A 27,391-nucleotide genomic window follows, 5' to 3' on the forward strand; every position below is an offset into this window, starting at 1 on the left:
TCCTCCACACTCCATACCATCAGTCACACATAAAAGAGCCAACAGAATGAGAGTAAAATAATTAATCAAAAGCCACTTGGAAATTAAATAACACAAAACTCACTTAATTAAAAACAAACGTATAAGTAATTTTGCCTTAGAAAGACTCCCATTCAAATTACTCTTTAACCCAACACCTCGTGAGCAAAAGCAACAAAATTATTTTTACAACACATATCCTCTTCCCTACTTTCAATGATTGAAATAATTTAAGGGATCTCTCTATTTACATACTTTGTCTTTTTAAGCTTCACTCCTCATGTGTCAGAAACCTCATCTTAAAGACAATATATATATACACATGTGTGTGTATATACTTATACACACATATATATGTACATATATAGCAACACCAGAGACACTCTAAGTAGTTTGCAGACATGCTACGACCAGCTGGTAGTCTAAGCTGCTCCTAACATCTGAGGAGGGTCAATCCCAATCCCTGTTTGTCACATTCAATCCCTGTTTGGGAACAAAATGACCACTGAGAACATAGCCTCAGTAGGTCAACTGACACCTTCTCTCATAGCAAGTCTTCTGTCTCTTGCCCTAGTGAAAGGCTATAAGATTCCACTTAGAGCTTTAAGCGCTGTCCAGTATTTCAGACTAGATGTGAAATGCTGGATACTCCTGAGTCTATAAAGATGGATGAGAACTCCATATAGGGGAGGAATTGTCCCCTCTGTGCTCTGCCATATTCTTTTTTGTGAATTTTGCTAAAATCCTTTCTGCAGGTTTCTTTGAAAAATAACTTCTGCAGGGACAAACCTCTGCAAAGAATCTGTGAGCTACTTCAGTTGCCAAAATATAATAATGCTTCATAAGTTTTTCTTCAATGTGTCAAATCAGAAAGAATTTTTAGGTTGCAAAGTCAAGGATCCAGAAGCTTGGAAGAGCCAGAGTTATTGTCATGAGAGCATAATGCTCCATCCCTGTTGCATTTTGACAACCTTTAATCACATTGCCACTTGCTACTTCTATTGGATTCTTGCCTCAGTGTTTAAGTAGAGACCTGCTTGATATCTTTCTGTATTTTGTCTATGCAGCGCACAGCCTCAAGATTTATTTATTCCACACTACCAAAACTCTGCACAGAATGTAAAATGATTAATTTTCTCATAAGCATCTCTGACAGAGATTCCCCATAGTATCCAAGTTTCTTGTGACCGTGTCACTGTACTTCTCTAAGGTGAGGTTGCAATATAATCTGTATTCTGCAGCTGGGAAAATGTAAGTCAGAAAGGCACAAACTTCTCATTAATTTTAGTGATAAAACCTAAGGCACATAGGAAGAGTTTTTCTCAGTTTCCATCCCTACACTGTCTTTCAAAATCTCCTTTTAAAGGCCTCTCAGAAACCCAGTCTACTTAACAGTGGACATGCAGTTACTGGCCATTTGTGGAAAGCTTATTGTAAATCTGCATCATTCAGAAATTCTGTGAGGGAAATTGAGGGGAGAAGTCAATCCTCTAGAGTAGCATTCAACTGCCTTAACTGTAATAATACCTTGCATTCTATACTGCAGTCCCCCTGCCTCATTTACTATACACCTTCCAGCTTGGCAGCAAACGAGGCAGTGTCTAAACAATACTTCAGAGTATGCTTCAGTATAATAAATAATCTGCATCAGCCCAGAAATCCAGACTCTGGAGAGAAATAGCCATAAACCCTTTTCCCTCATGCTCCTAACCTGTCTCACTCAACTTTTACCTCTCTTCATCTGATGTCTGTCTCCTCTTGGTTATTCGCATTCCAGCTTCTCAGATATCTATATGTCCTCTGTGCTTATAATTGTGAGTTCCCATCCCCTAACCCTGCTTCCCAAGGTCCTGCACACACTCTTTTTTTGCTTCTAGTCCTTTGTCTCTTGCAAACTCTCTTCCCTGTTCCTACATACACCTTTTCCTGACCTGTCTCCATTTGACCATGGCTGCTGCTCCCCTTTTCTCTTTGCTGCTGGAGATCAGCTGGTGAGCACAATGGCCCCACTTCCCCCAGCCTCATGGCTAGGTCTGCAACCAGAATTAAGCACAGAGGGACAGAACTCCTCCATGAGCACGTGCAAATAGAACCTTTTGAAAGCAAAGTTCTTGGATCTGAGATGTCTCTGAAGAACATGAACAATCACATTAGCAGGCTAAACTCAGGAGTACTTTTCTCAAGACAGCAAAAGACATCTCCCTGGTATTATGGTGACACTTTATTAAATGTCAAGAATATTTCATTAACCAACTACTGGACTTATTTCTTTTAAAGAAGGTAATTTAAAGCAGCACATTTCCTAGTTTTCAGAAATAACTGACTTTTTGATAAAGTTTTAGCTAAGAGAAAAAGAGCAAGAAACAGCCAAAGACCGAGACTTGCCATGAAAAATTTCTGCCAAAATATGTAAAGTTTAGTGAAACTGTAAAGAAAACAATTCCAAATAGCAGGCAGTGATAGGTACACTTTACTGTGGGCAGTGCTACTGACTTTGCTTGTAATTAGTGAATCTACTAAATATACTTGTTCCAGATAAGCAAACATTTCCAGTCACACTGATATAAACAAAATTATTACTTTTATTAAGTTAGTCCACATTCTGTCACCATCTCTCCACACTACCTAAAAGTGTCTAAGCAACATTTTTCTCACAGCTTTGACAGCTTCAAATTTCAAGCACTGGAATTCTAAGTCTGTAGAAAACTGAACCGGAATTCATCATCCTTTGAATTGTAAAGAGTACAAAAGGAAGAACTGATCCCAAAACCCTCAGGGTAATGGAAGGAAACCAGGTAAGTGTTTCCTTGCACTGCTACCCCACTCAACCTTTTTTCCCATGGCACCTCTTTCTATTGCCAGCAGTTTCAAGATTGCTGGAAAGTTTCCAGTTTGAAACCATGTGGCTAATCAGCCTCCCATCCACACTGCATCTGTCCTGAAGCAGTATCTGGCAGGCACCTTGCAGCCTTCTTCCACACAGTTGTGAGACAGAAAGACAAACTGAAACAAGAACCACATGGCTACCATTTCTAATTTGTCTAAACTGTTTTAAAACCCATCTATAGGCATCCAGATAGAGTAGAACTAGAAACATAAAGCAGAAATGATTGTACATCATGTATTTGGGAGGGAAAAACAACTCCCAAACACTAGACTTTTCCAAAGTCAGCAACAGAGCTTAGATAGGTGCTTACCATCTAAACTTTGGTAGTGATTATGGACCTACTGCTGATTTTGAAAATCTAAAGCAAAAGCACAAAAAGCTGAGAACCACTTCTAAAATAGGCAAAAAGAATAAGAGATGCTCTTATACAGATATGAACGTGGCAAAGAGGATTGCAGTGGAAGAAAACTCTCACATGGAAGAATTATCAGCAGTAAAACTACTGTTTGGTCATCTTATGCTAAAAAAGGTATCTGTGGTTCAAGATTATATGAAAACTATTGTCTGCATATTTGAAAGCAGGCAGAAATAATAGAGGTTTCTTCTGCTTTGTCACATTGCATCAGAGCTACCTTAAGGATGAGTGTTTTGGTCATTCTGATAACTAGTTGCTATCAAGGTTCCCTTAGCTGGAACTTCAGGCATCCATACTAATTTATTTACTTTTGGAAACTTGGATCCAGAATTTTTAAGAGTTCATGAAGACACAGAAAAAAAAAAAAAAAAAACTCAACCAAAATAAAGGCAAGAATATCTATTAATGGAGAAGAGGAAGAAACAGAGGGAGAAGGAAAAGAGAAGCAGCAAAAGGACTTCTGCAATTTCAGAATGTCAGCACAACTCAGTAAACTGAAAGGAGCTACTTGTCTGTGGTGATGGTGACAGTGCATCATCAAGCAGAGAAATGCAGAGGGCTCTTACTGCAGCGTATGTGTCTGGCTGGCGTCCTTTTGTTTGTCAGGTACCTCGTAGTGTGGGGAGATCTTGCCAAGACCACTGTCGCTCAGCATCCTCTTTCGAACCGCAGGGTTCCATCGATCTGATATTCTAAGGAGGGAGGAAAGAAGAGAAAGGCACTCCTCAGAAATCACCTCACGTGCTCCACTTTGAAGTCGTTCCCAGCATTTTTCAGCCCATAGCAAACTAAAATACTTTCATTTACTATGAGTACAAAACTGTTTCCTAAAGATAAATAGAGGCATTTCTGGTCTGTCCAGAGGATGAGAAGAAACAGAGGCATTTCACCATCACTCTTAGGCACAAAGGGCTTCAGGGTGATATCAGATCCCAGACCATGCAGAGAAGAGGTTTGTAACTTAATCAATACAGATTTAGGTTGGGGTAGATACAGTTAGGGTATGTGAGGAGGTTGAAAGGTGCAGAAGTCCATTATTCCTGCTGTGCACTCCATGATGCTTAATGAAGTAGATGTTATTCTCACTGTCTTTCTGTCATTGCCATGGCTGCATCTGATCCTGTCCCCAGCTCATCACCTAAGGTCGGCCCTCCTACATCTCCCAATCCTTCAGAAAAAGGGATCAGAAAAGAGATGCCCAGTATGGCTACCAAAAGCCAAATTCACTCACCCAGAGGCCTGCTCCACTACCAGATCAGGCATTCCTGGTGGTGTCCCCACCTGCTGTGACATTACCATCTCTGGGTCCAGTATAAAAATCTCATCCTGTGAAATTTCTGTCACAAAGTGCAAATGTTCCTGTTGGAGTAATACAAGGAGCAAATAATGAATCTACGGCATCACTGATCTCTCAGACCTTCCCGTTGGCTACAGGAAAGCTGAGTGTACATCAAGGCCTCTGAAGAGCATTCATGGGACTCTGTCTGTGTATTATTTAAGTGCACACACACTAAAACCAGCGTCACTGAAGCCACCAATAAATACTTCATCAATTTCAAGCCAAACATGATTCACAACCAGCGAAATTAACACATCACCACTTAAATGGCTTCAACTCAGTGACTCTATGTCATTCAGCTGAAAAGTCGAAGTTTACCCGAAAAGCTGAGGTTTGCATTTCAAAATGAGGACCAGCACCTAAGATTTGCCCATCAATGATGGCTTACCAAAATTTTCATTATTTGGAGGTACTCTTCCAGATTACTTGTAGGTTCTAGTTTCACACCTCTGTTACTGAAGCTCTTTCTCAGTCTCTCTCTTTTTTGTAATTGACACTGAAGGTTCATTGTCCTTCAAAAAACATCGAGTGTGAGTAGGTCTGTCTATGTAGGCAAATGGGCAGGAAACATCCCACCATTTGTGCACTGGGACCATCATAAAATATTCATCTTTTCCCCACAGAAACAATGGAGTAGGAGGCAAAGATGACCATTTTTATAGAGCCAAGTGTTAAAGAAATGCAGAGTAAGCCAAATAGAACACATTGCCCAGTTTAACCTGTATCAGCATCTTCTTCACCCTTGCTTTCCAAATGTTATAATATAACTTCATTGAAGCATTTATATGACTGTGTGCAAAGAAGTCCCATGGTAGTTACACACAGACACTGAACCTGGGACCTCTGAACTAAAGCCACAGCGCCTTCTGCTTGAACTAAACCAGCAGCTGCTTTTTCTAGGAAGCAATCCTATGTTTATGTGATTCAGAAACAGCTTACACAGTTCTCAGGGGGACTAGATACAAATGACCACTATGTGAAATCAACAGCTTGCACTTAGTGATGAGCCACTAATTCCGGCTTCAAACCACAAACACCAAAAGCTCTGTAAAATTTCCAAAGTGTCTTTTAGAAGAGACATTGGGATTGTCAAATCTGTACTACAGGTTTGAATCCAAAAGAGCTACACAACATGTTTTTTTTGCTTTTGATACAACTCTGTTCATCATTTTAAATATCACCTTAATTTCCACAGGTATTCCGTGTCACACACACAGGATTCAAGACTTCTGGTGACTAAAAGCATCAGTGAGAAGAAAAACTCAAATACTCTGGTGTCACACAGATACTCTTACTAAGACTTGATAAGCATGACAAATGTAGAAAATTCTGATCTGTACATCAGATTGGTAGCAAATCGAAGGGCAGATGGTCAGTGGATCTCAAACTTCAGTGAAACAATTTGAATTACATCAACTAAGAAATGGTCCCAAATTTTTTCTCTGCTTTTCATGAGACATCAGTAGCATTTTAAAATACATAGGAGGCACTGAAGATAATTCATTTCAAACTGCATTTGACATAGCTTTAAAAAAAAAAAACACAACTCTGTAGAAAACTTATCTGAATAAAGATTTACCTGAGATCTGTCAATGCGGTAAAAACGATCAGCAGAAGTTGCTGCAAGACAAAGAAACAACAGAGACACAAGTGAAGCAAATGGTATGGACAGAACTGCATGGGGAAGATGAGCCGAGCTAACATCAATACAACATAAGACAATCTCACTGTCAACGAAGTCACAGAGTTTCCACAAGAACTATCTGATTCACTCACTATGTCCATATTCCTGTCTCATTAAATGACGAATTTAAAGGTGAGGCTTAACAAAACAATATCCACTAAAATTATTAACTTGAAATAAATACTTACAAATGGTATAAAACGGATTTCAGGCTTATAAGAAGAATTGATTACATTAAAATATGGGACAGAAAGAGCTGCATTGTTTCGATGACAGTTTAACAAGCATATAACAAAACTGATAGTTCTAATAGGATTAATTCAAACTTTAAAGCTAAAGAACAAGGACATGCTTGGGAGCTCTTTGTAAAATAAATGCATGACCATAGATATTCCCTTTGAATTACCAATCTGCTCAAGGAAAATTTATACTGTTCATGAAAAACACATAAAAATAGGGAAGACTCACTAAATGAAGCACCTAATATGAATCTTGTCACTGCCAAATAATCCATACTACTAAACACAAAAGTATTTTATCACCTACAATGTGCTTCATCAGATGTCATTTTTTTTGTTTCTGCTTTGCATTTAGCTTGGCCAGTGAAATCAGATTCATTACTCTGGAGTTTTGTCACAAGAACACAGTGATGCAGCATTGTAGGTTTTGGCACTGCAAGGAAAAATCCCTAAAGACAAAAACTGAATACATATATCCACACAGTTTTCTCCAAAATCAAATAAATTCTCAGGATATTTTTATCAACTTCCCTCATGAGAGACAAGGAATAGTGATTAGAAGTTACCAAGGAGAAATTGGTTTTGTTTAGAACAACAAAAATTTCAGTCTCCTCATGTTGAAGCTTTTGCAAAAGCAGATGCCATCCATTTTAGCTTCTAATCCCAGTGGTCTGGAGTCTGATGCAAAGTTCAGATAAGCTGTCTTGCTTTGACAAAGTCTGGGTCAAATACAGGTGCAGCTCTCCAGGGAGTTTCACCAAGTGCAGTCTTTACAGGGAAAGTTAGGTATATTATCATCACCTAAACACTATTGTACTTAAAGAGAAAACAGAGTGACAAATGCAGCATGACCAACAGCAGTGTGTTGCCACAACCAGCTGCATTCTGAGTCTAGGCCCTGCCATGCAGTACGTGCTGCTTATCACAGAAGCAACACTAATAAACCAAACCTCTAACCACCCTTCTAAGAACATGTCTCCTTGGGGTGATAATACTAAAGCAGATACATTGATTGCTAGAGGAAGGGCCTGCTTCATTTTTTAGAGGGAAAAGAGAGGCACCCAGCTGCTTCTTTACCTGCTCAGTGTATCAAGAAGGAACAGTTACTCCTCCATGGTAGTACTCTCAGATGCATGATCCTTCACATGCACACCAGAAGCAAGCAGCATGCTAGGCACAAGAGAAGGGAGATGCACTTACCATCTAGGAAGCACCATCTAGGAGATAGCCTTTGAACAGAAAGTACTCTGGGGAAGGAGCTTTCTTGGTCCTGGATAAGGCAAGGAAATGATACACAAAAAAAATCCAACTTTTGTATCTTAAAAGGACTATTTTCTAGTCTCTACTTTTTTCATTTTGCCTATTGATGTTGCAGCATGCAAAAGCTGCATTGCCCAAACTCACTGGATTTGCTCATCACCAACATTAGGATTTGACTGTTACATAGAAGAAAGAAAACTGACATGGTTAGCTTCAACACATCCTTGGCTGCCCTCTTCCCTTCAGCTCAGCAGGATCAAAAGCTTTGCATCAAAACCAGCTTTCTCAGCTGTCTACAGCCCTCCTTATTTGTTGGTGACACAGGAACAGACAGAGGTAGAAAAGGTCAAAGATTCATGTCAATATCAAACAACAGCCATTAACTATTATGTTTGTTTTCTTGAGTGCCTGCCACCTTCCTTTACTGTAGCTCAGTATTTTTATACTCTTTACCACCTGTACCGATCTGCCTCTTAAAGAAATTGACCACTTTGCCTGTCCCTGGCATTTCTGAAATGCACATTGGGGTTAAAAAAGTGCTACACATTCAGAATTTTATTTATTCTACACATTCAGAATACAGAGAGTGAAGACTTGGGGATCACCACTGGCAAAAGAAAGAGGTATCCAACATCAATAACTTCCCATTCTGGCTAAAAAGATAGGTTTCTTGGGAGCCAGAGGATGTTGTGTTAGGAGCCAAACCAAATGACTGGAGAGGAATTAAAGTCTTCTCCTGACCTGTACCCATCAAGGAGACAAATAGGCTGTCCCTTGTTCTGTCAGTTCTCACCGAGCTGGAGAGACAAAAGGGGTCTCTGAAAGCAGAGGGTGGCCATAGCTCTGCTGCATGCTGCCAGTGAGTGGACAGCCAACTTCCTAAAGACACTGGCACACAATGTTTAAGCACAAATAGGTGTGCACAGGGCAAAACACAACAGCATAAATATAGGGCACACACCAAATATTTGTATAGGGCCAGATTCTATTCTCATTTATATCTGGAGCAGTAAAACCAGCACACCTGCAGATTATGTAAATTCAAGCATGTACTGGCTCAAGATTAAGCTTTACTCCTTCAGACAACAGACTACAGAGTGGTATACCAAATAACAAGGGAATAAAACACAAAGTAGAAGCAATGAGAAGAAAAGGTACCTTTGAGAAAAGTATTGCTGTGCACAGAAAGCACAGAATATGAATAATGTATATTTATCTATATTCATATCATGGGCATAGATTAGTGAAAACAGGCCAGGACATGATATCTCTCTGTGACTTCTCAGAATATCACACAGGAGTCTAGCATCTTTTTGACAGCAGGATGCAGGACAAACAATTTTTGTATTGGGAATTGTGCAGCTATATCAGGTGAGTAGTTGTTTGAACGTCCAACACCAGAAAGTAAAAGCTGTCTGAAAGTGTGAGTTCTAAAAAAAGATTTCAAGCAATAACGGGTTTTTATCTAGAAGGGACAAGAAGGTCATGAATCTTAGCATAACACAGAAATCCACCACTTCAGTCTGAGCTACAGCAGCCCTAAGAAAGGCACCCAGTCTTTGTGTCCAAGTGACACAAGACCCACTATTCTCTCAGGCAGTTGGCACCATGGTCTGAAGGAGGAAAGTGAGTCAGCTTCATATACAAGAGGAAGGAGAAAAGTTCAGAGCTAATGCAGAGCTAAAATGAAAGTTACAGTGTATCAAACATATCCAATATATTCAGAACATTCATACAGATTCTCAAAGTTTCTCAGTTTCCTATAAATTTCCCTCTGTTTTTATCGCCTGGTGTCAGTAAGATCATAAGGAAGAAGCCGTTTGGATTCTTCGACCTCAGGATAATCTCAAAGAATGCTGAAAGAAATTATCATTTTGGTTTGACTGGATGAAACAATTTCCAAGTTGATTACAGAGCAAATAATGCCCTCCTATGTCAAGAGTCAAACATTGCTCTTTAATTTACATACAGGTATCTGACACTTTTTCAGTCACCTGAGGAAAAATGAGGTCATGCTGATGTTGTACAGAAACGCACAAGTTCTTGGCTTCCCCAGCTCCCTGGTCAGGCCTGCATGTGCCTAGTGTTGTTTTTAAGCAGCTATGATGGTGATTAGCATTTTGAATTTTAATGGACACTCATTTCTCAGCCAGATGAATGTATATCAGTGCCCGGCATGATATTGCTACAAAATGTTATTAATTTCATTTGGTATCATGACAGTTTCTGCAAGATCCATCTTATTAGCTTCTGCCTCTGGCATTAACTGGAACCATCTATTACTGTCTTTCCTCTGTGGTTATCCAGGACAGAAAATCCAAGATGGCTTCAGGCAACTCATCTATTATTTCCTCAGTGCCCTAGAGTTTGGCTACAGTCCTGGCAACAGATCTTGTCTGAAATTTTACTGCATCAACTTACAGACTTTGTTTGACAAAAATATATAAATATATATATATACATCTTCTAACACATGATATCTGCATCTATAGTCATCCAGATCAAAATAAAACTGCCTCAACTCTCTCTCATATTCGGATTCATGGATTTTACTTGATCCCATAAACCTTGCTCTCACACACAGGTTTTTGTCTCCAACCTCTGTGCATTATAGAAGAGATGAAGACAATGACAGCATAACATTCTATAAAGTCAACTATTTCTGCACATAGGGACCAAATGACATATTTCAGTGGTTTAAGCATCAGATTTAAAATACACCTGTCTTTGCATAGTAGGGGCTTATAGAGCTATGGGATGCCTAGGTTTGCTTGTGTCACAACTTGTGGTGTATATGGAAGAGTCAAAGTTTTCCTGAAATCCACTAAGTTTGCTAATGTCTTTGTATATACAAACACAAAGCTTTATGTATCTTAATATTTAGATCACTATTTGCAGAAAGGTGAATAAAGGACAAAAGGGAGAAAATACCCCAAGATAGCAATGCATACTAAAAAGGTAGAGGATACAAAGAGCAGAAATGAGTAAAAATTCATAGACCTAACAAAGTACATAATGCTAGAAAATGAAGGCAGAAATAGTGCTGGCAAATGTAAATTCAAGTTACATATTGTACACTGGGATAGGCTCCTTCCAGGACTTCATTACAGTTCAACTGCAGAACCAGGTTGTAAAGTGTCAGGCCTATGAGAATGATATTTTATGAGCATTAAAATCATTAGAGAAACAAAACAAAATGAAAAGCAACTTTAGTATCATATTTCTCATTTGCACCTGGGGTTGCTGATGTTTCTGCTGACTTGCCATATTTTGAGCTACAGAGGAACCGTACAAGAGATGTTCATTTATGAGACCTAAGAGTACCCGTGACACCTTATTAGTGAGGTAAGAAGACAGTTCCATCAACTCAAGCAGCTTATTCATGCCCTTTTACCCCCGCTTTTTGCTCTTTCTGTAATACGAAGAGGGATACCAACAAATATGAAACAAATCTCAAATTAACCTAACAAGACCATTTTTAGAAATTACCACTAAGAATAAACCAATGTTTGAAGAATCCAGGATAAGCAAGTACTGAAGACAAAACACAGAGGGAGGTGCATTCAAAATGTAGCATCATAAAACATTGATAGTATGTTAGGGATTTCACACTGAGGTGCACTATAGAAGACAGGTAGGCAATTAATTTATATTCTGCTATAACTGCAGATGTTAGTTCCAAGTATGGGGCTGATTTCTGACATTTCATACTCTCTTTTGGCCCTTACTATACACACAGATTTAGTTCTTCATTTTACCTCAGGCAGTTTCCTATGCATGGAGCAGTCAGCAGCCACTTAGGTTAATTTATAGTGAGTGGAACAGAATAATACATGCTGTTTTATTAGCCAATTCACTAGACACTAACACTGCTCTAAAACTCAGTTCCAGGGCAATGATTGATACAAATGTCAGGACTATGAGGGTAAAATTGGACAGGAAAATGCAGAAACAAGTCATGAAGTGGTATAAAGAAGGCAACTCCAGGAAAACAAGCCAAATTGCATTTTCTCATAATGTCTTCCTGCATACAGTGTATTTACAAGCATTCTTGCCAAACTGGAAATCTGTATCACCCAGGTAATCATTAAGCCCCAAGAAATTTCACCACAATGGATTCCCATCACTTGGATCTCCATATGTTTTCTCAGTGAACTCATTCCTTCTGATACCAACAAGACTTGCATTGTTAAATCTAAGAAAAGGCTATCAACACCATGCAAACTGGTTTTGTGCTCCTAGGCACTGTGTCAACTGGTCACGGTCTGTGTTAAGTCTCTGCACTGATGTCAGATCAGCTCAAGAGACTAATAGTCTGAGCTACTTTACCGCCAATTTAAGCACTGCGCAGTGCAATAGTTTACTGAGAGAAATATACATTCTTGAGCAATATCTCCAGCTGTAAAGGCAAGTTCTGGTATGCATAAATTACAGAATAAAGTTGTAAAATGCACAGAGACCAATTTTTAAAACTAGTCACCTAAAACTCAGACCCATTTGTCACACGTAAAAGACACATTTGTGCCCAGGATGGATTAAAAAGCTACTCTGAAGATTATGTTAAACTAAAGGTAGATGGCTGTGGTGCACAGAATTATTAAGAGTTTAGGCTTGCTAGCATACTTTTTTTTTTTCTCTCAGAGATAGAATTTATTACTACAGCTATGCAATACATCATGTTATTGTTCAGTCTCTCAGACAAAGAAACAATTTTACTTTTGTCATTTGTCCTACAGGACACATTCCCCCATTCCCTTCAATATGCAAGGCACTGCTATTTCAATACAAATCACATCATCATGTTGTGCTAATTTTAAAGATGATTCCACAAAGTTTGAAAGGAAAAGGATTGTCTGAGGGAAAGCAGAATGAACCTCTCACTGTTAAGAATAAGTGATAATCAGAAATTCATCATATGAGTAAGTAACAAAAAAGAAAACCTGGGTTCAAATGCAAAGAGTACAGGCAACACTATTAGGCCTGTTTTTGTTCTGATACTAAAAGGAAAGCTTATCTTACCTGGTAGTGAACTCTCTGTGTAGTAGAAGTTACTGACTGTAGGTCCTAGCAAGAGGATGAAAAACGTAAAGATGATGAAAAAAGTTAAAGCAACAAGAGTTGTTTGCAGTTCTACTATCTGAAGTGGCTGGGCAAACACAAATGATTTCCCAAGTATTTCTCAATGGCTTTAAATATATGAAACAAACACCACAGAATAGTCATGCAAAGCTCACTTAGGGTTTAAATTTACATGCATTTGGTAAAAAAACCCAGATAGAGACTATGTTAATGCATCTTTATTATATCATGGCCCTATTTCTTCCATGAAAAATACCTAAATTTAGAATATCATCAAGAAAATGAAAGATGCTAAAATCATAAATTTTTTGCAAGCATTTCTGAGTAATTTATGCACTAAAGAAAATAACTAGCACTTCTCCCTGTTTTAAGACAACCTCATGTCAAGGAGGTCATATCAGAATGATCCTCCTATTTAACAGGGTTCAGGAATCTATTTTAATAGAGATTTTGTCAAATAGTTTTAGCTCTTGACATTGCCTACGAAAAAGCCTGACCTACAGAGCATATCCCCTCAAGTGGCATGCACATTGGCAGAATACAGAAAACCTTGGCACCTCCCAGAAAATGAGTCTGAGCCAAATCAAGCACACAAAAAAAGAAAGTAGTACAAAACCTCCAAAAGGCTGGAGAAACAAAGTTCCTCTACAACCACTATGGGTCATTCAACCAAAAATTCTAGCTCTGCTTCCTCTAGGGCTGTACAACTAACTACATGCCACACAATACCGTCCATTAAAGTGACTGAGCTCAGTATGAGATTATATTTGTAATCTGCTGAGAATATCATCACAACTATTTCATTGTTATTTTCTATCACTGGACACTTCAATTATGCATCATCTTAAAATATGGGTTTATGTCTGATAATAATAGCCACATCTCAGGTCTGAATGTTCAGAAATGCATTTGATGAAGGGAATCCTGGCTGAAATGCAAAAAAGTGAAAGCCTGTCATGAGATACTAAGGCCCATACTTAGGCTATAAGTGTAGTTTCAAAAAAGTCAGTGGCTCCCAAAGAGTTCAACAGGATGCATGAGGTTCATAGCTCTTATGTAAATTGGACTACTTATTTAGAAACCTACATAATAATCTCACACTTGTTGAAAGATATCAACAAGAGATTTAAAACAGTCAAAGAGAGCCTATTAATGAAGATGATCAGAAGACTGGAGCACTTCTCCTGTGAAAGCAAGGGGAAGGCATTGTTCAGTCTGGAGAACAGAAGGCTCTGAGGATACCTTATAGCAGCCTTGCAGTATGCCTAAAGTGGAACTACGAAACATCTGGAGAGCAACTTTCTACAAGGATCTGTATTGATGAAGGGGAAATTACTTCAAATTGAAAGAGAGTAGATTTAGATTAGACATTAGGAAGAAGTTCTTCCCTGTGAGACACTGAAACAGGTTGCCCAAAGAGGCTATGGATACCCCATCCCTGGTAGTGTTCAAGGCCAGGTTGCATGGGGCTTTGAACAACCAGGTCTATAGGAAGTTGTCCCTGTCCAAGGCAGCGTGGTCGGAAATAGATGATCTTTAAGGTCTCTTCCAACCCAAACAATTATGTAATTTCGTGAAAATCTATTAGTTTTATCACTAAAACCAGACATACTTAAAATTATTCAGTAATGAGGTACTCAGAGACTCCATTTCCAAGACTGCAGAATGAGCTCTCATGAGGCAAGGTGTTCAAGACAATAAGAGTAACATTATTAGGTGCATGAGCATACATCTCTGCAGATTTGGAAACATCTAGTTGATATTCATGGTGTTTATTAGTGTCTCAGATTACTCCATGATAATACTAGAGAATGACATTTGCATAATTGGACCCATTCAAATACCACAGTGTTTATCATTACATAACATGTTCTCTGATCAATAGTTTAATTTCAGCTAAATATGTGGAGAGTCCTGGTATTCCATTCCAATATAAGAAATAAACACACCCATCTACATCGATTCTGTTATAATTTAAAAGGAGTGAGTATGACTTTTCATATTTTTCAATACTACTCTTGCTTTTATTATCATGACTCTGAAGTTTTGTTTTCAAAACAGGCAAATTGCTGTGCTCTTAATATATAGTTGTTACAGCTATTAAGCCTCTGCATTCAGAACTGAAAGAAGCATGATATAGATGAATAAATGATACCTGAATTCATAAAAAACCTCACCTCTTGTAGACGGTCAATGTACATACGACAAGTCTCCAAGTCACAATCTCCTCGTACAACTATAATTCCCAGGGGAATGGCTGGAAAATGAAAACCAAAGAAAAATCTCTTTAACTAAAGTCTCTTGAATTTTAAAAGATTTGCAGAATGTGTCCTGATTTTGGCTAGCACAGAGTTAATTTTCTTCCTAGTATCTGGTACAGGGCTGTGTTTTGATTTAGTGAGAGGATAATGTTAAACACACTGATATTTTAGTTGTTGCTAAGTAGTACCTACCTTAAGTTAAGAACTTTTCAGTTTTCTCCCATGCTTTGCTAGCAAGGAGGTGCACGGAAGCTATGAGGGTGCATGGCTGGGACAGCTGACCTGAACTAGACAAAGGGCTATTCCAAACCATAGAACATCACGTGCAGTATATAAACTAGGTGGTGAGCAATTGCATTGTATATAACTTGGTTTTTTTTAATGTGGTTTTTTCCCTTCTCTTTTTGTTATGTTAATTTTCATTAAAATATTTATTATTTTATTACTATCATGTTTTATTTTAGTTATGACACTGTGATCTCAGTCCACAAGTTTTGCTTTTTTATTTTTCAGTTCTCCTCCCCATCTCTTTGGGAGGGAGAAGGAGCAAGAAAGTGGCTCATGGTGCTTAGTTGGTGGCAACTTGTAAAAATACAGCAAATAGTTTCCCTCAGATGAAGGCAGCACTCTTGAGGACAGAGGATTTAGGTTTCCACAGCTATACTGTTCTTGCAGTCAAAAAAAATCTGAAACAAATCCACAAAAAGAACAAAAGAGGAAAAAAAGTGTATGTGAAACCACAAGGAGGGTATCAAGAGAGTTAACTTCTAAGATCTCATGAAATAAAAAGAAAACAAGTGAACACTCTTGAGTACCTAATTTTCTAAAACTGATTCACCGAATAAAGTTCTTTTTCTCCCTGGAGGGTCCTTAGTCAATCAATATCCAGAAAAAGTAGGAAGGCAGCAAAAAAGATATTTAAATCCTCATATAAAGTATTCCAGAAGGAAACCAACATATCAACTCATAAACAATTTTGGTAATTGGATAACAAGAAGCAACAGAGTAACTGACAGTTATGAGATAAATAGAAAAAAAACCCCACAACAATGCTACAGTCCCTCCTGCCATTCAAAAGAATTTGATTAAGAGGAAGAGATACTTATCTATCAAGCTCTTTACTCTGATAAGAGAACAAGACAGCATTAAAAAAATGGAGAACATGGGTCATTTTTGTGGCCAACTGAGGCTGGAAACACAAAGGGAAGCTCAGTGGTTTCAGAGAGGAGAGTAGGGGAGCATCTGTGGCAGCTAAGGTCATTACAGGCCTCAGAGGCCAGCACGGGGCTCTGGAGACATATCAACAATGCGGCCAGTATTGTGTTTGGAAAGAATAGCTGTAAGCCAGAAGAAAGGAAAATAAGCTGGAGGGAGAAAAAGGAATATAAATAAGGAATAGGCAGGAAGACCAGAGAAGATGGGAAGAGCTTGCACTTCTGAAGTGACACTAACATCTATCAGTGATACTAATTTACCTGTACATTTTCAGAAAGGATGGAAGGGAACAGAACTCATTGCAACCTCCCAGATTGTTTTCATTACAGAACATAAACAGAGGCAAAAGTGAGTGGAAGGAGGAGTGTCAACCACAAGGTTTGCTTTATGCTCCCTGATGCTCCAGGTTACAGATTGGTTTTCTTTGCTTAGTGTTTATTATTGCTTAACCTGTTCTCGGCAGGAGACCCTTAAGCTCTTTGCAGAAAGTAACTAACGGTTATCTACTTTCGATTCAGCAAATCCCTTGGCAGCCTTTACTGAAAGAAGTGTTTGTTAAATTCATTTATCATACTAAAAAGCAAATTGCAGCAGATACAACTACACCTCAGTAGCTACAGAGCACTAGGGAGCTACGCCACTGGTTCATAAACTGTCACAACAGATTTTGTGACATTTCTATTGAATTATTTTATTTATGGAGAGATATGTGCAATTAACGGGGACCAGAGCTTTGACCTGCTGAAACAACGCAGCTAACACAGAACTGAAATCTTTAACTACCATTGTTCCTGACAGCCCAAAGGAGAAGGACCTTACAAATGTTTAGAATTTTAAAGAAACCCAACAAAATATCTGAAAAACACCAATATGCAATAGATATCTCAGTGGGCCTCCTCAAATGAATGAAGAAAGTCACGATCTCTCAGATTTAATTATGTCCCATCTACTCTTGGTGGTCAAAGAACAATTCTGGAATTCTAAGCTGTGTGACTGTCCTGTGTGGATGCAGATGTGGACATTACAGAACAGTGCTGTGGGACACAGTGATGACCAGATATGCCAGGTAAGAGTTGGGATGATAAGATCTTGCATTAAGAGCACAGGCACTGCAGAGCAACCTTTCCCTCCATTCACACACTATCTGCTTCTGTGAATATATTCTTATATCCACACATGGGAATATGACAACAGTAAAGGTTAGTCTCAGATCATATGCCAAGCCATAGCATTCAAGTGCCAGACTTTTTTCTCCCAAGGCACCTGTTCTTCTGGCCTCTTGCATCCAGCTCCCACTTCATTTGTGTTCCTTGAATGATGAAAAGGACTTTGTCCAGGGAGCTGTGGATGCAGACTCAAAAGCTGCAGCAAGAAGCAACAGTGCAAGAACCCCAGGAGATGAGACAGGCAGACAGTTGCTTCATATTCTGAACCAGTATTGTGGAATGTTTTTTATTCCTAGCAACACTAACTTAAAATCGAGTATCAGCAGGAGGACTTTTGAGTAGATGCAGCAGTAGGGCTAGCATGATGCTCTAATTAACTGCGAGATGAACAGTGACTTCATAAGTCCTCATGAAATTAGCTATGGAATTTATAAACAAAGAATAAATATTTTACCCATTAAGTGCCCATTATGCTGAGTAAACCTTGTGAACTCTTTAATACTATTGAAGACACAAATGGAAGATGCCTGAAAATACTACATATGGTACCATAAAGAAAAATAAAATTCAATTAACTTCCCTGTTTGTTGTTATGAAAGGATTCAATTTGTGACCTAAATACCATGATTAACCCACCCAAATCTCAAACAAAACAGCCTCAAGACATATCATTAAGGTAGCTGTGAATGCCAGGAAAACTCATTCTGAGTCTGACATCCTTCAGGGCACTGAGGAGATTAGACATTGGGTTGTAAATGTTTAATGTAGTAAACAAAGAGGATGTTACAAGAATGTAATTTTCCCAAGGGATTTCCACTGACATTAGAAATGTGAAGGACTGAGTAAATTTTTGTGAAATATTTTTTTTTTAAAACATATTTAGATGCTTCTAACAAGTTTGCCTTTCTCGGTGTAGTTTTAATACAACTGAATTTGTACAAAAGGATTTTCTCACCACACAAATCTAAGCCATGCATCTCTTTAGATGCTTTTTCTTTATTATATTGACAAAATCTAAGCCTCCTTAGGTTCATCAGTTGCTACTTTCCTTAGCACTAGTGGTCTGCTTTTAATATCTTCACACGTCAAGAGGTAAAACAGAAGAGGCTATCAGACTAAAACTAACCATGACAGAGAAGGCAGTCATCCCCTTCAGGCTCTCAGTGACTTCTTCAATACCACAAAAAGAAAGCTGTCCAAGTCAAATGAAGAGAGAACTTGTCTCACACACAAAACAAAAGAGAACAGTTTATAGAAAGAAAACTATGAAGGGCTGGGAACTAAAACTGCAAGAGATTAAAAATTGGAATTAAGACTGAAAGAAGAGGTCTAGCTGAACAACAAATAAGGATTTAAGATTAAGGAAAAACAACAAGAACCTGAGCTGTGAGTTCTAAAGAAACAGATTAAGACAGGCAGGAAGGATGTGTGTGGGATAAGAAAGCCAAAGGGGACAAGGAGAACTGAAAAGGTAAGAAGAAAATATCAGAAAAGCAATAAGGAAAGGAAACAGGAGAAGCAGAAAATATATAGGAAAAAAATCCCACGGAAAAGTCTATACCAGAAAGACTAACTATAGTATGATTTTCTGAAAAGTCTGAACTAGAACTTAATATTCTTGTGTCTTTCCACTTCTCTGGGATAAATACATATTTATATATGCTTTGAGTATTGTATAACTCTTCTAGTTTAAAGGACACGTCAAACTTGCACGACAGCTTCCCCACTTACCCAAAAGCGAAATGTGTTGAGTGTAGTTATGCCCTATGTGGTGTCAAAAGATCATACATTTATGTTAGATGCAAGGAAAAAATTCTTTACAATGAGGATAGTGAGATAATGGAACAGGCTGAGCAGAGAAGTTGTGAATACCCCATCCCTGGAATTATTTAAGACCTGGGGCTTTAAAAGCAATCTGATCTAGTGGAAAGTGTCTCTGCCCATGGTATTGGGAGTTAGAACTGTATGATCTTTAAAAGTCCCTTCCCACCCAAACCACTCTATTATTCTGTAACTCACTGAGATGAGATTTCAATGGTTTGGATTTATTCCTTCCCCAAAATCCATGTAATAACATACACTCTTAAATAAATGTTACTATTACTACAAAATCAATAATTAAAAATTTGAAAAAGCCAAGAATTAAGTTCCTATTTCAGCACTTCTATGTATATTCATTGTGCTATTGCATTTAATTATCTGACCACATAAGCAGCAAAAGGAAGATTAGGGGGAATGTGGGCCCACTGCTGAACACAGAGGGTGCTCTGGTGACAGAAGATGCAGAGGCTGAACTACTGAATGCCTTCTTTGCTTTGATCTTTACACCTAAGGCTGGCCCTCAGGAAGCCCACTTCAGCAAGGATAGTAGGATGGAGATTGATCTGCTAGAGAGCAGCTCTGCAGAGAGAGACCTGGGAGTCCTGGTTGATAATAAACTGAACATGAGCCAGCAATGTGCCCTTGTGGCCAAGAAGGCCAATGGCATCGTGGGATGAGTGGCCAGCAGGTCAAGAGAGGTTCTGCTCCCCCTCTACTCTGCTTTGGTAAGGCCTCATCTGGATTCCTGTGTCCAGTTCTGGGCTCCTCAGCTCAAGAGAGACAGAGAACCCCTGGAAAGAGTCCAGCACAGCGCCATCAAGATGATCACAGGACTGGAACATCTTTCATATGAGGAAAAGCTGCAGGAACTGGGGCTGTTTAGTCTGGAGGAGACTGAGGGACAATCTCATTAATATTCAGAAATATCTAAATGGTGGGTGTCAGGAAGTTGGGGCATCACTTTTTTCTATTGCATCTAACAACAGGACAAGGGGTAATGGGATGAAGCTGGAACACAAAAAGTTCCATTTAAACATAAGAAAAAAATATTCTACTGTGAGGGTGATGGAGCAGTGGCACAGGCTGCCCAGAGAGGTTGTGGCATCTCCTTCCTTGGAGGTCTTCAAGACCCATCTGGAAGGATTCCTGTGTGACCTGATCTAGGTGGACCTGATTCTGCTTTAGCAAAGAGGTTGAACTAGATGATCTCTGAAGGTCTCTTGCAACCCCTACCATTCTATGATTTTATGATCCTGGTTTTCCTTCTATTGGACTCCTACATCTTCCTTATCTTTGAGTGTGTGTAAGTCAGTCAAAGCAAGAAACGCAATTCACTGCGGTGTCTGGACAAACTCAGAAGGTCTCACCCATCAAAAGGCAAAAAGAGATATTTCCTTTGATACAAGCAATGTCTTTGGCAACTTTCTTTTTGATTTTGTCATTTCTGTTTCAGTTACAACCATTTATCAGTGGTTTCAATCTGTATACACCAGTATGAGAATGTGGGAGCTCAGTGGCAAGTTTCCAACATTTAACTCACTATTGACTTCTAACACTCTTGGTTTCATCTTACCAGGTGATTTTAAGCAATCAATACAACTTCCTCAGCTTCAGATCTTATTAAATCACTGTGACAGAAAAATACAAGAATTAGCTAACATATACACAACACACACTGAGAACACAAAGCTGTTAGAGTAAGGCAGTGACTTTCAAGCAGAATTAAGTAGATAGTCTGCAGGTAATGCTGCCTTTTACAGAGCTTCTATATATTAGCCCTCATATTCCTTAAGAGACCTCTTCACAAATATGGGACTATTGCTGCTTCCTTTACAGGATGGAAGAGAAGGTTTGTAACTGCACAACCCATCTCACTTAAACCCATCCAAATCAAAGTTTCTTCCCAATATGAGCATATTTCCTTCAGTGGCTAATCTCCCCTGTCCTAACTCCATCTGTTAATTTAGGTTTCTCTCATCGTACCACCTAGCAGGAGGTCCTTTGCTCCCCTCTGCTCTTTACATCATGGGTATTCAAGATGTAAATATCAAGTTCTCAGTGTTGACCTTTTCTCATTTAACTTAAAAATCACAAAGAATAGCCTTCAAATTAACTTCACCTGCCATAACCCTGAGCTTTAATGAGTCAGAATACATTTCACAGATCAAGAATTCTCAAACTGTGGTAAATGCATTGCTGGTGAGAGGAAGGTACATTATCTCTGTACCTGTACACATCTCAAATGATTTATGAGCCTGTCACTGATGAGAGCAAGTACCTAATAAGAACTCTTGGGATAACCCCCAAACTCTCAAATAATCCATATAAATTAAAGGCAGGAACATATGCATTGTAGACATCTGGATAGATATAATCAGAGAGAGACAAGAATCCGTGCTTCATACCACAGCACTTCTCACTACATAGAAGACAAGGAGGTTGCAGAGAAAATGATTGTTAGATTACAGATAGTTGTTATACACATGGAACCCAATTTTCTTCAAAAACTGCTTTTTAATCTGGTGTGCCATTTTATTCAAGAGGAGGTAAGAAACAGCTGTGTCACTGTAAAATGTGGGAGACCCTGAGGTATTACAGAGCTGAGTTATTTTTTATACTGCCATCACAGCAGTCAGGTATGATTCCTCCTTCATTTTATTGGCATTGAGCCAATTAAGTTTGTTCTCCATGGCCGAGGCATACAGAACAATGAGTTAACAGCAGTAAGAATTGATATACTCTATTTTAAAAAAGCAATTATGCAGTTATTGCTGATGATGCACTACTTCCTTGCTCCATCTTCATGGTGCAAATCTACAATAGCATTGGCAGGAAGGATGAAGAAGAGTTAGCACTTGGTCGCTAACAAGTTTATGCTTGGTTAGTTTGTTGATTTTCTTTTTTGAAAACATAATTTGTTTCAGTCTGCATTGTTAAGAGTTTCTTAGTCACACTGAAGAGGAAAATAAGGTGTCAAAACCAGAAAGATTTTGCTATTTTAGAAATTACCCGATTGTTTCCTCACAATGCTGCTTTGGATCATACTTTCCTGGTGTTTGTGAACAAAGGTCTGGTGAGTGATATGATGGTTGGAGGCTGTCTAGGGCATAGTGATCACAGGATGATCAAGTGTCCCTTGGAGTGTCCTGAAGCACAAAGTAGTCCAGGACGCTCGATATTCTTCAAAGGAGGAAATCTTAAAGGCATAGGACCAAGCTGTACCCATGTGTAAGAAGATGAGTTGATGGGGCAGAAGACCCTCTTGGCTGAACAGGGACAGCTTCTATCAGAGCTCAGGAGGAAAAAGAGTATTTATGATTTCTGGAAGAAAGGTCAGACAGCCCAGGAGAACTACAAGGATGATGTAAGGTCCTGTAGGGAGAAAATTAGAAGGGCCAAGGCTCAAGTAGAACTTAAGCTAGCTACCACTGTAAAAGACAATAGGAAAATATTCTACAGATATATTAAAAACAAAAAGGAGAGCTAAAGGGAATCTTTGCCCCTAAATGGATGAAGAAATATAGTGAACTAATATGAGAAAAAGGCTGAGGTGCTTACTTCCCTCTTTGCCTCAGCCTTCAAAAGTTAAATCAGCTCTTCTCTGGGCATCGGTCCAGCTGAGTCAGAAGACAGGGACGGGGGACAGAATGAAGCCCCCTTAGTCCAAGGAAAAATGGTGTGTAACCTGTTGCTCCACATCGACACATACAAGTCAATGGGGCTAGATGAGATCCACCCAGGGCTACTGAGGGAACTGGCAGAAGTATTCATTGAGCCACTCTCCCTCATCTACCAGCAGTCCTGACTCACTAGGGAAGTCTCAGAGGACTGGAAGTTGGCAACCATGACATCCATCTACAAGAAAGGCTGGAAGGAGGATGCTGGGAACTACAGGTCTGTCAGCCTGACCTTAGTGCCGGGAAAGGTTATGGAGCAGATTATCCTGAGTGTTAGCCTGAGGTACATACATGATAAGCAAGGGTTCAGGCCCAGCCAGCATGACTCTATGAAAAGCCAGGTCCTGTCTGACCAATCTGATCTCCTTCTATGACAAGGTGATTCACTTAGTGGATGAAGGAAAGGCTGTGGACATGGTCTTCCAGTACTTTAGTAAAGCCTATGATACAGTCTCCCACAGAATCCTCCTGGAGAAACTGGCTGCCCATGACTTGGATGGGCCAAAGCTAAGATAAGTAGAAAACTGGCAGGATGGCTGGGTCCAGAAAGTTGTAGTGAATGGGTTATATCCAGTTGGCAGCTAGTCACCAGCGGTGTTCCCCAGGGCTCAGCGTTGGGGCCTGTCTTCTTTAACTCTTTATCAGTTATCTGGATGAGGAGATCAAGTGCACCCTCAGTAAGTTTGCTGATGACACCAAGCTCAGCAGGTCCATAGACCTCTTCAGAGGGACCTCGACAGGCTGAATCAATGGGCCATTGCATGGGTTAATTGCATGAGGTTCAACAAGGCCAAGTACCAGATCCTGCACTTGGGCCACAACAACTCCATGCAGCACTACAGGCTTGGGGCAGAGTGGCTGGAAAGCTGTCCTGCAGAAAAGGACCTGGGAGTGTTAACCAACAGTCAGTTGATCATGAGCCAGCAGTGTGCCCAGCTGGCCCTGAAGGCCAATGACATCCTGGCTTGTATCAGAAATAGCATGACCAGAAGAACCAAGAAAATTATTTCCCTCCTGTTCTCAGCACTGGTGAGGCCGCACCTTGTACACTGTATCCAGTTCTGGGTCTGTCACTACAAGAAGGACATTGAGTGCTAGATTGTGTCCAGAGACAGACAACGAAGCTGGTGAAAGGTCTGGAGAAGAAGTCTGGTGAGGAGCAGCTGAGCGAGATGGAGATGTTTAGGCTGAAGAGGAGGAGGTTGAGAGGAAAAATGATCACTCTCTACAACTATATGAAAGGAGGTTGTAGTGAAGTGGCAGTCAATCTCTTCTCCTCAATAATAAATAACAGGACAAGAGGAAATGGGTTCAAGTTGTGCCCAGAGAGGTTTAGATTGGACATTAGGAAGAACTTTTCCAGCAAGACACTTATTGAGCATTGGAACAGGCTGCCCAGAGAGGTGTTAGTCATCATCCCTGGAGATACTCAAAAGACACATAGATGACGTACTGAGGGGTATGGTTTAGTTTAGTGTCGGGCTTGGCAATGTTAAGTTAGTGACTGGACTCAATCTTAAAGGTCTTTTGCAACTGTAATGACTCTACGAATAACAAGAAACCAGAGAGAGTGTATAGAAAAAATTCAGGCAAAAGAAATAGAATTAAGTTCTGTCCTTCTAGAAACATCAGCCCAACTCACTTTTTGATTATTATAGTTTTGCTTATGGTCATGTAATATATAACACCAGGCAGGCAGTTGGGAAGCTGGTGGCTAGGGTGACAAGTGCTTGCAGCAGGTATAGGAGATGTTAGAGAAGACAACTACATTTGCAGCAAAGAATAACATAATTAAAATGCCGACATATATCCCTTTCTGAGATCAAATGGAAGCATTTACCCCTACTCAATGAAGGATCAATAAGAATCCTCTTTACCATCATCAATCATCTCACAGACAATACTGAGACATTGACAGAAGAGAGAACAAAGGAGAAGAAAAACATGGGGAAGGAAGAAAGGAACAGTTCAAAATAAACATCTTGGTTAAATGTCAGCTACAGTGACAAGAAAAGTAGAAAGGAACAAGAGAATGAGTTAAGAACAGTCTTGCCCTTCAGAGGGCAAAATGACATTCTTTAATTGCTTAGGAGACTTTCAAAATTAGGTGTCTACCTCCAGCAGAGTGAAGATTAATCTTTATGAAACAGTTTGTACGATGAGTTGTTTTATGTCAGGAAGTGCAATTTTAGGTGAACCAGTTGATAGAATCAAATCAGTATTTCAAGCAAACAAGGGGAATGAAATGTATTTACTCTGAGTTAAAGTGATCCAGATTATTACTCCGATGTCAGAGCTTTCAAAACTCTATTATGGAGACATGTAACAGGAAAAAACTGTAATAGCTTCTTTGCTATTTTTCCTTCAGGGATAACTTGTTATTAACTGGCTTCCTTTTCCTGTTCAGATTGCTAAGAGATTCTGATTTGGTTTTCGAGATACACAGGGACATAAAAGTGCATTTAATCCTTGTGGCAGGGAATGGATATTAAGTGTTTTGGAATTACGTTGTAAGTATTCTGCCAAAGCATGGACAGATATGTAAAGTCTCCTGCAAGCAGCTAATGAGGCACATGTACACCTCAGAGCTACAATCATGCTGAAGGAAGGTAGCCTCACTTATAGCAACAGGCCTTATTGAAACAAGGCTGGGTACAAGCGCTCTTGTATTTTGCTGATGCGTACTTATTATCTACACTTAAATTTTTAATTCAGACTAATAGAAATGCAGTTATTCCCTTGACATGGAAATGTATTTATTCCCATTCCCCTCCCCATCACCTCCTCGCTCACTTTCTGTGGTAAAGGAGAGTTGCCTCTCCTCCCTTAGGAATTCCCTTCTCTTCTTTTAGCCAAGTAAATTTCAGTGGCAATACTCCATGAAATGACTTGCTGATGAGGACACAGATAGTACATTTACTTCATATAAGTATTTAGCATATGACAGAGGCAAGGCAGGCATCAATGTATACACCCACCACCAGAAAACCATTTAAAATCTATCCAGATAGCTATGTCAGAAACAATTAAAATGGCTATCCACTCTTCTTAAAAGGAACATTTACATAATTTTCCAGCTCCTTGCTCACAAAAATGTAAGTTACATAGTACTTCAATGTAACTGTGCCGCTTGATGACTGGCTGTGCCTCAGTTTCGAGAAGACATGCAAGCATCTTGCAGTAAGTCACGGGAAAACTCATATGTTAGGGCTATGCTCAGCGAACCACAGTGATTTTTCCAATTTCTGTTTCATGTAACTCATGGAGCTGGCTAGAATATTTAAAACAGTTTGGTTTCTGACTATTCAGAGATAAGCTCTCTTCCCATACATAGCTTTCTTCAGTCATAATTAGCGTTATTCAGAAGTCCTCAAAAGAAAAACAGCCTAAAAACTAAAACACTAAAAACTAAAAAAACTAAAGACTGGATAACTCTTACGGGAGACATTCAAATTATATGTCCAGAGAAGCAGGCTGATGACCATCAGTGTATGCTGTCAGTTATGTGTCCATACACACAACATTCCTAATAACTGCAAAGGGTAAGGTGAGGTATCTGTCCTGATTTATTTCAGGTTGATGGGGATATTATTTGCTTTCTCAGATTTTAATGTAAAAATGGTAATGCAGAGGCATCACTGATACAGCTAAAGGAGAACAAATAGGAAGAAAATCTTCTTGAAAAATGTCTGTGGAGAACACTGCTGTCAAGCTACGCTACATTATCAAGCTGGCCATGCAGTACCTTGAAAGAGACAAAGAGTCTTACTGCTAAAGACCTGCCAATGCCCAAAAGCAATCATTTTTAACTCTTGATGGACAAAAATCAAATCATCACATACACATGAAATCTAAAGCCATATCTCAGAGGTGCTACATCATTCGCTGGCATTTTTGCTAATGTTATCATTATGATGTTTTTTTCGGTGACAAAAAACAAATATGCATTTACAACTACAGTGACAGCAGTGTAGGAAGCTGTATATTTTGTGTCAGAATACATAAAATGGCTCTTAGGGACTACATAATATACTAAATCAACACCGTAACATTTTCATCCATAGGGAGGATGGATAAAGATAGTTCTCAGATGAGAAACCATACAAAGAATCATCAAATGAACCAAATTGTCTCTGACAGAGTTGGAGAGATGAGGATTCAGTATGGCCTGAAGTCTACTCAAGGTCAAATTCTCAATTTAAACTTAAAGCAAATTTTTCTCCAGTGTGACATAATCCTCATGCTATTAAATTTCTTCTCAGTCCAGTGATGAAGTCTTTGGTTGTTTTAAGTATAACCAGAAACTTCAGAAAAAGACTGTCAGGCCCTA

The 27,391-nt window shown here is 39.2% G+C and overlaps 1 protein-coding gene across 2 annotated transcripts in view; it reads right to left on the minus strand.

The window, feature by feature from the left end:
- DGKI (diacylglycerol kinase iota) overlaps window positions 1-27,391 on the minus strand; it is a 113,355-nt gene that overhangs the window by 42,987 nt on the left and 42,977 nt on the right. For both annotated transcript variants that reach the window (XM_061988896.1, XM_061988895.1), the window contains 6 exons: window positions 15,099-15,178; window positions 12,862-12,906; window positions 7,783-7,852; window positions 6,239-6,279; window positions 4,552-4,679; window positions 3,887-4,012 (listed from right to left, as the gene is read on the minus strand). In XM_061988896.1, coding sequence (XP_061844880.1) covers window positions 3,887-4,012; window positions 4,552-4,679; window positions 6,239-6,279; window positions 7,783-7,852; window positions 12,862-12,906; window positions 15,099-15,178 — 490 coding nt within the window. The remainder of the gene's footprint in view (window positions 1-3,886; window positions 4,013-4,551; window positions 4,680-6,238; window positions 6,280-7,782; window positions 7,853-12,861; window positions 12,907-15,098; window positions 15,179-27,391) is intronic.

Source organism: Colius striatus, chromosome 1 (assembly GCF_028858725.1).
Source record: "Colius striatus isolate bColStr4 chromosome 1, bColStr4.1.hap1, whole genome shotgun sequence".
In the NCBI taxonomy this organism is placed as follows: domain Eukaryota; kingdom Metazoa; phylum Chordata; class Aves; order Coliiformes; family Coliidae; genus Colius; species Colius striatus.